The sequence below is a fragment of the Gordionus sp. m RMFG-2023 genome, chromosome 1 (genome assembly GCF_954871325.1).
Source record: "Gordionus sp. m RMFG-2023 chromosome 1, tfGorSpeb1-WG-v2, whole genome shotgun sequence".
Taxonomy (NCBI): Eukaryota; Metazoa; Nematomorpha; class Gordioida; order Chordodea; family Parachordodidae; genus Gordionus; species Gordionus sp. m RMFG-2023.
Window position 1 is genome coordinate 77,713,051 of NC_088775.1, and position 14,872 is coordinate 77,727,922.

Here is a 14,872-nt window from a genome sequence, read left to right on the forward strand (position 1 = left end):
CAAGCGATAATATTATAGTGACGAGATAAATTCCTGGGAATTCAAATTTTAAAACCACTCTCTCCCCTTATGTGAAAATTTTTGGTTATAGCCATGATTATCCATTTCTTGAAGTAAATTTAAATAACTCATTCTTAAAAATATAATATTCGCATTCCGAGAACTATATTTATTTTACTAATAATTTTTATATGATAGTTTATATAAACTTGTGTATGAAAATTTTATTGATTCCTAATAATCTGGCTAAGGAACATGCGTGTTGACCTGCTGCAGACCCGAAGCACGCTAATATGTGTTTTGAAGTCTCGTATCCTTTTGCCTTGATTTAAAACAGAAATAAAATTATAATCTATTCATTTTGTTTATATTATTATAACGCGTTTGGTTTATAAACGACTAGCATATTTTTTATAAGAGGTTTTAGTTTTTATGTAGTCAAAATATAATAAAATTAAAAAAATAATGGTGACTCATCATATAAGAAAAGCTTTGAAAAAAAAGAGGGCAATATAGATAAGAGTTATATGGTTGATTTTGTCTTTTTTTCTTAATACTCCTCAAGATCTAGAGACTAGTCATATTTCGAAATTTTGTTTTTAATAATATATACTTGAGTTATATTCAAGATAGTTCTGCTCATCGTTTCATTAGCCACGGTAATGAAACCCATTGCCAATTGCTCTCGTGTCATTGCTAACGCATCAGCACCATTTAAGTCAGCGTAATATGTATTGACCTTATAAAAATATTTGAGTTTGATAGATATGCCCGTAATAAGTTTGTATTATGTCATATATTATTTTACATCTTGGGGGCTTAACCCAAAAATTAAAAACTTTCTAGTTATAACATATGATTATAACTTATTTATAACACCATTAATATTACAGAGAAATTTTTTTATGTCAAGTAGATTTGAACGCCGGATATTTTAAATAACTTTAAATAACTAAATTAAGTTTAATATTATAGGTGTATAATGAAATGAGGTATAAATGATAGAAATTATTTTTATTTATAACTTTGGGATATTATGTTAATAAACAAATCAAAAAATATATACATTGATCTTTGTTAACTCTCTGCGAAAAAAAAAATCTAAAAAGTAAAACTATTTTGGTTAATTTATCGAATTCCGACGCGGTTCCATCTAAATCAATTTCTTGATTGCAATCGGGGCCAAAGACCTTAGGGAAGTATTGGGGTAACAAACGGTTTAAGCATAAATTCGCATCCGTAACGCATAGTGGCCCATCTTCAAATATATATTATATTAAGTTTATTATATTGGTTATATTATTATGGTAAGCCATATAGATTATTGTTAATGTGGTTGACATTTTGTATCCTAAAGACATTTTGATTTAACGTGATTTTTTATTATTTTAAAATTACCTTTAAAATATTCTTTAACTTTATCGATTGATTTTTTATTATTTCTTTTTTTTTATTAACATTGTATTTTTAAAATATAATCTATTATCTCAAATTTAACTTTAATATTTTTTTTTAAATTTATTTTGATGATTGAATCAAGTTGAAATTTTTTAATATTTAAAGAAAAAATAATTCAATATCAGGATTAAAAAAAATGTAACGCATAAATTTAAAATATTATTTTTCTAACTTCTTGTTTATATTATTAGTTTAGTTTATTTCGTTGTTTTATCCAATACCAGATAAATCTTTACTTTCATAAATTATAAACAGTATATTATCAATAAACTTCTCTTCACTAAAGAGTATAAACATTGCATAAATGAGTTTTTTTGTCATAAAATTCAATTTATTGAAACATAATTGTAAAGTTTGGATGATATATACCCACCTTTTTTCAAAACATATATATTTTTTTTTATAGTATCCATTTTAATATATATTTTTTAATCCTTTGTAAATTATATAATTTATTTTATAATATTTTTTTTAAAAATAATAAAAAAGTCGAATATCAAAAAAAAAAAAAGTCTAAAGTTATATAAAACTTTATAACTTAAACCTCAAAAAAATGAAATATCGAAATAGATATTTGTAAAAGTTTATGAGAAAAATACAGATGAATATGAATAGAACTAGTGAAATTTAAAAAATAAAAAATTCAGATCAAAGTGATAGTAAATGTCTTAAAAATAAAATATACGAATCTCTCTTCACCAACTTGTTTAAGATTAGGATAGTAATATTAAAAATATATTTGTAAAATTTTATGAGAAAAATACAGATGAATATGAATAGAACTAGTGAAATTTAAAAAATAAAAAATTCAGATCAAAGTGATAGTAAATGTCTTAAAAATAAAATATACGATTCTCTCTTCACCATCTTGTTTAAGATTAGGATAGTAATATTAAAAATAATTTTCTCAAATTAGAAACAACTTTATGAAAAAATAAATTCAAAATGAATGTTGCCATTTTTAAATTAGACATTTATTATTTGTATCAAAAATGTAGTGTTGTAAACATTTTAAAAAAAATCGAACGCGTTCGCGTTCAACGTTCATTGACAAAAATCGAACGCGTTCACGTTCACCTTCAAATTCAAAAAAAGGAACGCGTTCAAGTTCATGAACGCGTTCATGCGTTCAAAATTTTATGATAAATTTTTTTTTAAATTTAATTTAATATATATAAATGCCTTATATTTTTCAACACAATATATTAGCCATGATAAAAAAATAATAGTTTTATTTTGATAATATAATTATAAATACAATATAATAGAGCGATAAAAAAATAAATTTATAAATTTTTTTTCTTAAATACTAATATTAAAATGCCTTATTATAATTAACTATTTATATATATTATGTAATTATGTAATTATTTTTACTTAGAACAATTAAAATAAATTATTAACTGGCTATATAGTTATACATATTATATAATATAAAATAATTAATGTTACAATCAGATGTCTTTTTAAATTGGAGCTTGAAGATGTTGACACTGATATAATACTTTTTGGACACATTTTACATTTGGTAACTATTGAATTACCTTTTAATTTTAAAACAGTGAAATATTTTTGATATTTGGGCCATGGTAATTCTAATTCATCTAATATTGAATTTTGATTTTCAGAATCTGATGATGAAATATTTATATCCATGCAAATGCTAATCTATTAAATTAAAATATAAAATATTCAAATTAATAAACTTTAATCTTATCTTCTCTAGCAGTAGCACGTTATGGTACGTTAATTGCAATATGAACGAGGAAAAAGTAAAAACAGCTGATTAAAAAATATAAGACTTTTTTGTTAAAAAATTGGATTAAATATTAATTTTTCAAATAAATAAAAATATAAGACTTTTTTGTTAAAAAATGCGGATTAATATTAATTTTTCAAATAAATAAAAATAAAAAGTGTTTTTAAAATTGAACGAACGTAAAATTGAACGCGTTCATCAAAGAAAAGGAACGCGTTCATCAAAGAAAAGGAACGCGTTCACGTTCAAAGTTCGTCAAAAAAAAAGGAACGCCGTTCATCACCTTTTTTCAAAAAAACTAACTTCGTTCACGAACGCGTTCATTTTGAACGCGTTCGTTTACAACACTACAAAAATGCCATTATTTGTTAATCTTTAGAACAATTATAATTATTTTCAAAAGTAAGCTAATGGGTATAAGTCTAGTGTTTTAGTGATCTAGAAGCTTTAAATGTATAGATTTTATAGAATCTTTACTATTATATAAAATCCTTTGCCTTTAATCTATGTTTGAAAGGAATTTTTAAAAATGATAGACAGCACATTATTATCACAAATATTTACTTTTTCTATAACATTTAGGTCCAGGTTCAGAGCCAGAACTCTCCGGCCCTACTACAAACAATCCTTTCCTGAACAATAAACATGAACCTCCACCCGCAGCAACCGTTTGAATATCTAACTTTATAAATATGATATTATATATATATTAGTTAAACCCTATAGACCATAGGCGAAGGGGGAGGGGGCAAGAGAAACTAACCTCCATTTGCATGTTCTCGTAAATATCATTTTAAGTTAATAAAAATCCCCCCCCCTCCTATGCACCCCTACCCCCCCCATCCCCCTAGTATACAAAACTATAAAGAAGAATTTGAAAGAAAAATTAATTATTGAAAGGTAATAACTTTTTATAATAACGACTATAATTAAAAATTTTTGGAAAATAAAAAATTTTTATTTTAAAAAAAGTGAAAAACCAAAGATTATTTTTATAAAAATCGAATATTGCCAAAGGCCTTCAATAAGTGGACGTAAAGGCCTCCAATAAAATTAATGGGTAGGGAAGGGGCTAACCTAGTAGTGCCCCCACTCCCTTATCAAAATCCTTACTACGCTTATGCTATAGACCATGCAAAACTTTAATTAAATCACCGAGCGCTCACGATTTGTTCAAAAGATTTTCAAGCAATTCTAATAAAAAAAAAATTTGATTTGTTTAAGAAAGCGAAGGGGGGGGGGGTAAATGAATAATATTTCATTTCTTGTTCATTTAATTTATAATACGTAATGGGAGTTGATATAAATGTCAAAACTTGAGGACATTGCATCACGATTCCAGCTACGATTGAGTCGTATACATGTTCATAATTCCCATCAAAACGACTCACATCGGTCGAAGTTCCTTAGTATAAAATTAAAGATTTTTTTATATATTTTAACTAACAATCTAAATAAATTTAGTTATAAGATTTTTTTTTAAATAAAAATAAACCTCAACTGATCATAATATAAAAGTGAGTTAGAATTAGTGATCTGCATCGGGCCTAATTTTTAAAACCAATTTTTTCAAAAATATGTGTCCTGCCCACCCCCTTGTTCCCGAACAAAATTTCTTTTATTTGTCCCGAAAAGCCCGGCCTAATATAAATTAAAATTATTTGTCTGCCTGACTCAGCCCGAATTTATTTAAATATAAAAAAAATTAAATTTTTTTTTAAATTTAAAACAATATTCTACAAACAAAAAATACTAGCGCCTTGTTTCTTGGTAGAATTTTAAAATATATCAATTTATTTGACAAAATGTAATATCATATTTAAAATCTTAGGTCCAACCCGGTTTGGCCAGAAATTATTTTTAAAATATTAGGCCCGACCCAGCCCGAACCGAAATTATTTTTTAAAATGGACCTCCGGGCCGGATACGGGCTGGGCCGTGATTTCCATATCTCTAATTTGAAAATTATTTCTATTATTTTTCCTTTTTTAGCCAAAAAAAAAGACAATTTAATATTAAGTACAAATTATATATTTAATTGCCTACGAAATGTAAATCAGCTTTAAGCCTCGTTAGCTAATAAATTTCAAAAATTCGTTTATAACATCAATTTTAATTTATTAATATTATTCTTATTTTTAACCTATTCATGATAATAATCTAAGAATTAAAAGAAAAATTGACCTCATTAAAAGAATTTTTAAATCGCTCAGCTGTTAAATAGTGTCGGATCAGATTCTACTATGAATCCAGCCTTAGGTAGGCATCTTCTTAATTACAATGCAAACATACACAATTTATTAGATCGTCGAAATATAAACATATTTTTAATTAATTTTTTTATTTTAAAAAATTATATATGGGTTTGATTTAAAAATATTCACCATATTCAGTATTTATTGGACTTTTGAAAATATGTATTTATTGCAATATAATTGTGTAATATTTGCTTATTTCTTTATTCGGAGGATAATTTATTTAGTTATTAATAACCTCCCATATCAAATCCTATGACCGGCATGTTTTTTTGACCAGTCTCCACTTCGTTATTGTATGTTGTTATGGAATACCCGACTACTCCCCCCGCGGGCCCAGATAAAATTGATTTTGATCCTATAAATCTTTTATTTAGTAATTATTTGAAAAGAGTATTTTAAAAAAAAAATTTTATTAATAAATGTTAGTTTATTTTTATAAAGGAATGGTGAAAAATTATAAATTGAATCTTAGCCTTGAATAATCTACCTCAATTTTAATATCTTTAATAATAAGAAAAATTTACTTGCTCATTTATTATAACATTAATAATTTATAAATATTATATTTTGGATTTCTGTAATTTTGTCAAAAGCTAACAAAAATGAGGCATTGAATTCTGATTAAATTACAAGTAAATATCACCAAGACAAAATAAAACATCTAGTCATTCACTAACATTTATGTGCAAATTTATACTTCCCCAAAAATATATAAGGGCAGATCATTAGTGTAGCCAGATGGGTCAGGGATGGGAACAGAAATTTATCCCATAATAAATTTACTCGTATTTATCACTTTAAGCTAATAAAAATTTCTCCTACCACATTTCCTCAGTCACCCCCCCCCCTCCTTCCTCAAAAAGGAGTAGTATCTATTATTATAAACAAAATTTTCAAAAAAATAAGTAAAAGTTAACAATTTCGTAAAATAATGACTAGAATTCAAATTTTTGAGAGAAAAAAAATGTAAGCCCAAAATTATTACTATTTTTAAGTAGAATTCACCAAAGATTATTAAATATGGGGTTTTAAATATCCAATAAAAATTCTAAATATGCCTATGGAGCATTTGTTTAAAAATGAACAAAAAAAAATGTTATATTGGGCTAATGAAAATAAATAGAAAGCTACTTAAAGTGGAGAATTCAAAGTATATTCTATGTAATTTTATTTTCCTAATAGTAAATTTGATAAATTCGCTTGTAAATAACTAAAGTTACCGTCAACTTTCTTTAGGAAGGAATAGGAGACTACGTGGTCCTAAAACTCGGTTCATCATATTATCATATATAATAAAATTTAACTCTTCCTTGACAACTAAGCCACCGTCAGATTGCATGAAATGTATGAGGGGCCCTGAATATTTTTCGATTCCATTGTCCCACTTGATTAAATCTTCGATACTGGCCACAAAATTAGAAACATAAGATTTGATGCAGGGAGTCAAGTAGGCATCTACGCAAGTTGTTTGACCTCTAGCAACAATGTTAACCATTGGCATCACCCTGGAAGATAAGGAGACGTGTATCGAATCCCCGAATTTATCTTTGATTAAGCGTTCTATCTCTTCTTCGTGGATATTCCATCTGATTTGGTTTAGTGTATAAAATTGAATGTTTACGCTTCTAAAAAGGCACAAAAAATATTCAGAACAATATTTTTAAAAAATGAACTAATTACTTATCAAAATTATATAAGGTTTAGGATCGATTAAACTCACTGAAGAATTCACATATAATATAACTAAAGAAATTCTAAAAAAAATTAGCCATTTTTAACATAAAATTTATTGGGCTCAAATATTAATTACGGATCCCATGTTTTATTTAAATATTCTAATCTTAATGTATTTTCCAACCTCCATTTTTAACATAACATCAAATTTTCAATTTAAAAAAATCTATATAAAAAATATTTGTGTGAAAAAAGTTAAAAGTGCAACATTGTTCAATAGGATGATTTAAACAAGGATAAGGAAAATGAGGATTATAGCATAGGCTAGGCTATCTTTGAAGTTTATTAACTCATTACCTTTGCCAAATAAATGCAAATCTTTGGGAATATTTAAAACAAGTGTTAAAGATACCCATATGCGTGCATCATAACAACGGCCACTGATTTGATTCCTTGGTCTGATATTACTTTTAAATCTCTCTCCACCTCTTGATGATCTACACCTTTCCAAATGATAAACTTTTAATAAAACATAAATAAAATAAAGTATGAGAGATGACGCATTTGCATCAACAATTGAATAATTTTTTTTCTTAAACACACAAATATAAGGTCTGACAAAATATTTTCAAATTAGTAGTTCAAACCAAGATGAATTTCAGTCAAAATAAATTATTTTAATTAGCCCTATCTTATATTTTAATTTAATAAAATAATATTTCTGTGTATTTATATAAAATTTTATTCATAAAGGTATAGAAAAATTATTTAAAAAGTTACAGGCGATGAGGTCTTATAAATAACCTTTTCTCCGCTTTTGGTGGTGACAAAATTCTTCTTACCTGCCTCAAACAATGTGATTGGAAGTTGACATTCGGACTGATCCAAAATCACTCGCTCATTTACTTCTATTACACTTTCATATAGGATATCGGGCATAACGATATTCTAACAATGGAAATAAAATAAAATATTTCTTTTTGACTTAAGACGTACCCTAAAAGTATCATTTTATAAAGTGCAGCTAATGAAGTTGGAGTATTTTGGGTTCAAAATAAATTTCCTATTCATTAAAAAATCTATTTAAGTTGAGAAATTTATCTAAATCAACCTAATATCTCAGATCACACATTGGCGAAGAAAAATTTATATATATTTTTTTCAAAATTAGCGATTAAAAAGGAAATTCTAAATCTAAAATTAGTAGAAAATTATATCTCGAGAGGGCTTTCACAATTTTCATAGCATTTAGTCCTCGCTCCCTATCCCCTTCAAAGTGGGTTTAAATTATTTTCTAAATTTTATTTTGTCACCAAATCGAATAGTTGTGGTCTGGCTTGATTCCCTATATATAAAACGTCCTTGAATCCTTTGGTAATTATGAGAGCCATCTTTTCGCCTTTTCTCTCCAAAAGTGCATTGGTGGCTAGAGTCGTGCCTATTCGTATCCATTCGATTTTCAGTTCCCTAATGTTATTGGATATAGAGTTTTCTCCGTAAAACTGAAAATGTGTATTTTTTTAAAACATATAATATATATTCGTTTATTGCATTCATTCATCAATTTTTTTTATTCATGTATTCATCATATATCTGAGTTTTACAAAATAAATTATTTTTCAAATAAACAAAGAATAATCGCATAAAATTATATTTGTTTATATACAAATTAAAACACAAATAGAACGAATGATGTGGTTTCTTCAACTTAAAATAAATAAAATATTCACTAAAAAAAATGTCAAGGTCAGATCTAAATAACTAACTTATGTTATCGATATTTACTGTTTAATAAACTTAATGTAATGAACTTGCAAATAAGCGTGTAAGTGATTAGGTAATTATTTTGATTCATATACTATAATATTATAGCATTATTTTTTTTTAGAATTGAAAATTATATATCTTTCTAAAATAAAATAGAAAACCAAATAAAAAGTTAAAATTAAGAATATAAAATAAATAAGTAAACAAAAATATATTCAAACTAACTTAAAATGTCAATAGAAATTATAGTTTCGAAACTTTGATTTACATATTGTAATCATTAAAGAATGCTAATGGTATTTTTTTAAATCAAATAAATTATACTATACTTCATTTATAATCCGCCTGATTCCTTCATAAGGGGCGTCATTGTAATGGTCAGGATTTTCGGATAAAAGTTTCGAAGTTTTAACGCTTCCATCAGGACATATAGCAAAAATATCGGTAAATGTCCCACCTCTGTCTATGCCGAATTTAAATTTTCCGCCGGAGCCATCGACATTTTTATTCGAAATTGTATTTGATATTTTGTCCGATTTCATGTTGTCGTTTAAAGTATGATTTAGAAGAAAAATTAACAGTATAAATTTTAATAAATATGTTTTTTACTTCTTTGATGTAAAAAAAAAATACTATAAATTTGTAAATAAATGTTTTTTTTTAGTTTCATAATTTTTATATTAGTTATATTATTAAATTAATTGAAAGTGGATATTTAAAAAAAAATATATATATATTTAAAATTAAGTTTACGGTGACAGGAAAAGAGGCTAATAAAAAAAAATATTATCAAATAATAATTTCAACAATTCATGGTCTACTTCTACTCTATAACATCATTGAATCGATTGTTAGATTTTAATAATATATAAATTTTTATTTAACCAATTTTGTTTTAAAGTTTATTTTTATGCAGAATTTGAAGAAAAATTTTGAGCAAAAATCTTATTTTTGAAGAAGAGAGATGATTTTATACCTAAAAATGACTAAATATTTTTTAAAAAAATCTTTTATAAGTAAATATTTTGTAACATACGTAAAAAATCTATCAAGATAAAATTTGAAATTTTTTTATTCCCAAACTCTGATTTCATGCCATATTCTACAAGTAAGTTTGCTAGATTTTCAAAAATCAAATAAAATTTAAGAATGACAAACTATCACATTTATAACGTTTGGTTGTGTGAAATTTTTCAAATTAGTATCAGATCTTAATTTATATAGCTAATCAATCAAAAATAACTCGTTTCGGCATATGCCACAAGTTAATTATAAATTTCAATTACAAATTTTTATATATTTATCCTATAAGTCTAAACAGTTGCCTTTAGAAATTAATTAGTGATATTGACACTTAGGCAATCATCAAATTTTTGGTTTTTAACAATTCAGCTTATAATAAATTGAATGAAATTAAGAAATCATTATTTTAATCATATTCATTAAAAATGCGCTCCGAAGCGGCAGTTGAATGGAAAAATGAAAATGCAAAATTGAATAGATTCTCTCTGGATATTTGCACATTTTTTTTGATGATAATAGGTAACGAGACCAATGAAGGATCGCACTTCGTGAACGTTTTTTGGAACGGGACAATTTTTGATAGATTCTGTTGTTCTAGGACTAGGAGTTAACCCGTCTGCATTAATGATGTGGCCCAAATATTCCACTGAGGGTTGCGCTAATCATTTTTTTAGATTTATTCTTAAATTAAAATCCTCCAATCGTGTGAAGAGCTGATGCAAATTGAACCAGTGTTCCGCCGGAGTTTTCCCTGATACTAGAATATCGTCTAAATAAGTGACGGTCTTTTTTAGACCGGCTGTTACAATGTCCATCGTTCGTTGAAAAATCATTGGGGCGGAGGAAATACCAAAAGGAAGTCTATTAAAATTGAATAGGCCTAGATGGGTGCTAATTGTTAACAGTTCGCTTGTAGTTTTTGTGACTGGTATTTGGGTGTATGCTTCTTTTAGATCTATGACCGAAAAAATAGTACCTTCTTGTAGTGTTCCAAAAATATCTTCGATTCGGGGAATAGGATAACATTCGGGCCTGACCCATGGGTTCAGAGTAACTTTGTAATCAATGCAAAGGCGTATGGAATTGTCCGACTTTTGAATGGGCACAACTGGAGATCCCCATTTACTGTATCGGCATTTACTAATAATCGCTTGGTTTTCCCAGTCCATAAGTATTTGTTCAATTTGTGACTTTAGTGCATAGGGTACCGAACGGGGTTTGACGAACTGGGGTTGTGCGTTGGGAAGGAGATTAACGTCTATTTGGCTTGGGAAACTTCCTAAGGTATCCGAAATTCGTGGGAAATTTTTTTTTAAGCTGTTTAATTTCTTGATCCTTGTAGGTGATGTCTTGTAGGATCTCGGGTATCTTGTTTAGAACATCTCTACCCACTATGGAGGTAGGGGAGTTATTAGTTACTAGGATATTTGTAGAATGTGTGCTGTCTTGGTAGCTTATTATTGCCGGGAAGTGCCCTATGGGTTGAATGTCATGTCCTGAAAATGATTTTAGAACTACCTTGGTGTCCTCCATTGGGATAAGGTTGAAAAGTACATTATACGTTTGATTATTAATGATTGCTACATCTGAGCCTGTATCTATAACCATTTCTAATGGTATACCATTTATTTTTACCGTTACCCGGAATGAATGGTTTTTGTCGATATCCGTTTCATTTGTCATCATGTTTATGTGTTTGTACTCCTTGTTTTCTATCTTTTTAGTCTCGTGTAGTACTCTGTTAGTCGCTGGGTATGCTATTGCCGGGAAATTGGGTTGAGTCGTAGGTATATTTCGAGGAGTATACTGAGAGGAGTAATAATTGTTGAAAGTTTGTTTTATTTGGCAATTGTATCTATAATGCCCCACGTTTCCGCAATTGTAACAGGTTGGGTTTTCATTCCGTGGGAAATTTCGACGTGGGGGTTGATAGTAATTCTCCAATGTTTGCGGGGTGTTTTGTACATGCGTATACTTTGTGGGTATGTTTATTTGGTTGCTGTAGGCGTGGTTCGTCGCATTATTTTGGTTAAGCGCTTCGGCCATTTCCCAGGTTTGCGCAATTTTTAACTTCCCTTTAAACGTTATATTATCGGACGTTATTACGTGACCTCTTATTCCGGAGGATTGTATCCCCGCTCCGAATTGGGAGGACAGGAAAAGGTCCCAGCTGGGGCCTAGATCGCACTGAGAGGCCAATGCTATCAAAGCTTCCGCATATTCAGTAATTGTTTCGCCATCTTGATGGATGCGTTGACGAAGCTTGTTGATTGCTAGACCTCTGTTGTTATTGTTGTTTCCCAAAATAGTTTTTACGTCCTCTATTGACATTTCCAACATAGGCCTTGGTGCAAAGGCTAACTTTAATTTTGAATATAGGCCGTGACCGCATGATGATAAGAATAAGGATAGGAAATTTGCCTCCGGTTGATGTCGATGGATAAGCATAAAACGTTCTAGGTAATGATCTGTTGGTTCTTCCAAGTCGTAGATTATCGAATGTACGTTGGGCGCCAGTGTTGCGTTTGGACCGATGGGTCCCCCAGTCTGAAGGGGAATAATACAGTCCGTGATCGGGGGTCCGGGATGGTCAATGACTGGATCCAGGGGGCCGGGTTTTATCTATTTAGTCATGGAATCACTTGGACAACGTAAGTTTTAAAGTTTATTCGAATCAGAGAAATTACAATAAAAAAAAGAAATTCTATTACAAAAACAAATATTTAATGATTAATGGTGTTTTGTTTTCCACCTTTATAATTTTTAAAACAAAGGGGGAAAGAAAAAGTTAACATTACTTGTCAGTCATTAATGTCAGTATTACTAAATAATAAAAAATTTTAACAATATATGTCAGTCATAAATATCAGTATTACTAAATTTTATAATGATATTTTATTAAAATATATTATAACGTCAATCACAAATGTCAGTATTACTAAAGAGAGTTAATTTAAATTTAAGTTAAAATATCAAGTCACACTGGATTTCCAGCCCACTCCCTCCCCTCTCCCCTAAAAATCCCAGATCATCAATATCTCCCCCACCCCTTCGTTCGAACAGCCAAATGGCACTGCATTGAATTCATTAACAATACCACTACCAGATGCTAAAATATGTATTATAATATAAATATTTTAATAATTAATTTACAGTAATAGATAGTCTGTCATTATTTTAGGCTTAACATTATTAATTTAATATCCCCAGGTTGGATATTTAAGCTAGAGTACCTTGTTTTATTAAATGTTTAATTAATTTATCAAACCTTATATTCTTGGATATGATATTTCTTCTCTTTTTAAACTTTATTGGAATATCGTCAATTATGTAGAGGCTCTTCCTAACATAATTATTCCTGGGGTTTTATTAGGGTAACCTTGTTTGCTAGAAAAAACTTATCTCAAAAAACATTCTATTTGGTTATTATTATTTTTTTATAAGTTAATTTTTATTTATTAATTATAACTTTGATTGTATTTATTTACCCCCTCCCTTGAATCACCATTAACAGTAAGGAAGAGAATTAAGTTAAGCCACAGGAGTGACAATATACACCTATACCTACTATAACTATTTTTTATTTTTTTCATAAAAAAAAGAATTTTATTAAAATAAATTTTTATAAACATTTGTATATAAATTAAAAACTAAATATTATTTAAAATAAAAGAAATCGACCTTCATCATATTTTAGCATCCACCAAAAATTTTATTAATTTCCCGCTCATATTTCGTTTAATTTAATCAAGACCACATTACGGTAGAAGTTTATTCAAAAGTTTTTAAATATTGGATTAATGATATAATAAATAATTTTTTAGGTTTATCAACATCTATTGAGGTTGTAAATGCGGATCTCAAAGAAATTACAATGACTGAAGCGGCAGGGGAAGATCATTACAATAAAGTGAAGTACCTTTTACTTTCAGCTCGTATTATCTTATTAAAAACGGAATGAAAGAAGAATTAACATTTCTTAATAAATTTACAAAAGCAATAATATTATCACAGCGTTCAAGCTCAACGAGCTTTATATTAATCTACCATAGAATAAATTGTTAAAAATAAATTTAAAAAATATTTATTATACCTTTTTCTTTAGGCGCTCCCATAGAAATCCATACTATTTTTAATATAAGAATTTCATAATATCTCAAAATAAATGTTTACATGCTCAATATAATATTTTTCACTAATATTTAGACCTGTGCCCGATTACACGCCGGGAAACCGCCAAGTCAATATTTTTTTATGGTGGTGGCGTGGTATACATAACTTTTAGAATGCTAAATTATATATTAAATTATTATTATTTAATTTGAATATTAACATTAATATAATTAAAAAATGAATTGTTTCTATTGGCATAATAATAAAATAGTTTATATCAATCATATTCATACATCATATTTCAAAATTATACATATATTAGTACAAATTAATTTATTTTATGGACTTACACGTTTTAAACTACCATATGTTTATTGCCAGCTCTAATTGATGTTTTTTGAGTATCTTTTTAATATATAAACTATTATATATTTATATAGAACTTTATTTTGAAATTTTAAATTTGTTTCATTCAGCTCTAATTATTTTAATGTGTATAAAATAAATATAAAATCTAATAGGGTGATTTTTGATATGCTAGATGGATTTAATGTTTGATTCTCTAAACATTGATTTTCTAAAGGTTTGAAATTTAAATAAAATGATTACTATAAAAAATAAATATTATATATGATTCCTTATAATGGCCTGATAGGACAAAAAATAATATTAATGTATTATGTGTTTATTTATAAATAAAGGCGCATTTTTAGATTGATTCTAGACCAAGATTCTGTTCTATCACTTTTGATTTATGGACAGATCATTACAAGCGTCGAAATTAGATCACGTTTATTTTTCGTCATTTAAATAATTTTGA

At 27.5% G+C, this 14,872-nt stretch overlaps 1 protein-coding gene and 1 long non-coding RNA gene across 5 annotated transcripts in view; one reads left to right on the top strand and one right to left on the bottom strand.

Moving 5' to 3' along the window:
* Window positions 1–9,583, bottom strand: part of LOC135922747 (5-oxoprolinase-like) — a 28,560-nt gene extending 18,977 nt beyond the window's left edge. For 2 of the 3 annotated variants that reach the window (XM_065457197.1, XM_065457196.1), the window contains exons 1-11: window positions 9,246–9,580; window positions 8,463–8,651; window positions 7,954–8,097; window positions 7,562–7,668; window positions 6,780–7,061; window positions 5,711–5,838; window positions 4,534–4,622; window positions 3,782–3,899; window positions 1,116–1,258; window positions 614–739; window positions 210–322 (exon numbers count right to left, since the gene is read on the bottom strand). In XM_065457197.1, the coding sequence (XP_065313269.1) occupies window positions 210–322; window positions 614–739; window positions 1,116–1,258; window positions 3,782–3,899; window positions 4,534–4,622; window positions 5,711–5,838; window positions 6,780–7,061; window positions 7,562–7,668; window positions 7,954–8,097; window positions 8,463–8,651; window positions 9,246–9,458 (1,652 nt within the window). In that variant the 5' untranslated portion in view covers window positions 9,459–9,580. Of the gene's footprint in view, window positions 1–209; window positions 323–613; window positions 740–1,115; window positions 1,259–3,781; window positions 3,900–4,533; window positions 4,623–5,710; window positions 5,839–6,779; window positions 7,062–7,561; window positions 7,669–7,953; window positions 8,098–8,462; window positions 8,652–9,245 lie in introns of all 3 variants that reach the window. The other variant, XM_065457198.1, reaches the window with a different exon arrangement.
* Window positions 9,059–9,579, top strand: LOC135922748 (uncharacterized). 2 transcript variants are annotated; one of them, XR_010571023.1, is made up of 3 exons: window positions 9,059–9,115; window positions 9,157–9,212; window positions 9,278–9,579. It is a non-coding gene; the product is annotated as an uncharacterized LOC135922748 (long non-coding RNA). The 2 variants fall into 2 exon arrangements; XR_010571022.1 differs by having other exon boundaries at window positions 9,110–9,212.
* Window positions 9,584–14,872: the final 5,289 nt, after the last annotated feature.